The sequence below is a fragment of the Volvox carteri genome, assembly GCF_000143455.1.
Source record: "Volvox carteri f. nagariensis unplaced genomic scaffold VOLCAscaffold_857, whole genome shotgun sequence".
Lineage (NCBI taxonomy): Eukaryota > Viridiplantae > Chlorophyta > Chlorophyceae > Chlamydomonadales > Volvocaceae > Volvox > Volvox carteri.
In genome coordinates this window covers 1339-2317 of record NW_003308327.1, presented here as the reverse complement: position 1 = coordinate 2317, position 979 = coordinate 1339, and the positions used below count along the sequence as shown (strand labels likewise).

The following is a 979-nucleotide window of genomic DNA, read 5'->3' as shown; positions in this document are numbered from 1 at the left end:
CCATTCCTTTCGCATTATCGAAGGAGGCTATTCAGAACGTTCCTGAACCTAGTCAAGGTGACCTTCCTGGCCTTCAAGGCATTCCAGTGGAGGTTCGGGATATGGCATCAAAAATAGGCTTCGAAATCGGCAGTAGGCCGTTCCAGCTGTTCTACACAGTATATGAGAAATGGAAGTCGGATTTCAAGCCTGCTTTTAACAGTCCAGGATCAGCCAAGGCTACCATGGACATGTTCAGCACCCTCTACGAAATGGGCTTCAGGGAGAGAGACCTTCTTGACCAGCAGCAGGTCAACAGGGTGAGCCTCAAAACGGTAAGCATAGAAACCTGTTTCTTTACTGTGAAAATACAGACTAAACGAGAGGTTGTTACAAACCCTAAACACAACCATTCCAGTCACTTGTTGAGGAGGTTTTGTGTATCTGCTGCGTTTTATATGTTAACTTCTCCTTACTGAGAGGTACAACACTGCACTGCTTAATGAATCTACAGTTCAAGGAGAGTGTCAAGCCCAAGATGGTACACATGGTGCCACCAAACTTCATCAATGGGCTTGAGGCAGCCTTTGAGGCGGTTGCCAACCCAAACCCCCGGAAGAGGAAGAACAGCTGGGATAGCCAAGAAGGAGATGGGGACGACGGTGAACGTGATGGCACCAAGGATGCATCAGGAAGTGGGACTTCACAGGGTGTGCAGCGTGCCAAGAGGTACATCCTGGAGAAGTTGTACAAGTTCTTCGATCCAGTCCTGAAGGACTTCAATTCAGCATCCAAGATCTACTTGGAAGTGGTAAGTTAGGGGCAGGATTGAATTATTCATCTTTGAATGACTGTCACTCAATACTCATGGGTGCTCATGCTTGATTACAGACCGAAAAGGAGATTGAGGACTTCATGGTTACGCTGGGTGGGCGAGACAGAACCGTGGCTGGCTTCCACTTGGACTCTGAAGCAACGACCAGGACATACACGCACGTGT

At 48.2% G+C, this 979-nt stretch overlaps 1 protein-coding gene across 1 annotated transcript in view; it reads left to right on the top strand.

Moving 5' to 3' along the window:
• Positions 1-22: 22 nt before the first annotated feature.
• Positions 23-979, top strand: part of VOLCADRAFT_108772 (uncharacterized protein) — a gene marked incomplete at its 3' end in the record, with an annotated part of 1703 nt that continues 746 nt past the window's right edge. The window contains exons 1-3 of the mRNA XM_002959805.1: positions 23-314; positions 494-790; positions 871-907. Coding sequence (XP_002959851.1) covers positions 102-314; positions 494-790; positions 871-907 — 547 coding nt within the window. The 5' untranslated portion in view covers positions 23-101. The remainder of the gene's footprint in view (positions 315-493; positions 791-870; positions 908-979) is intronic.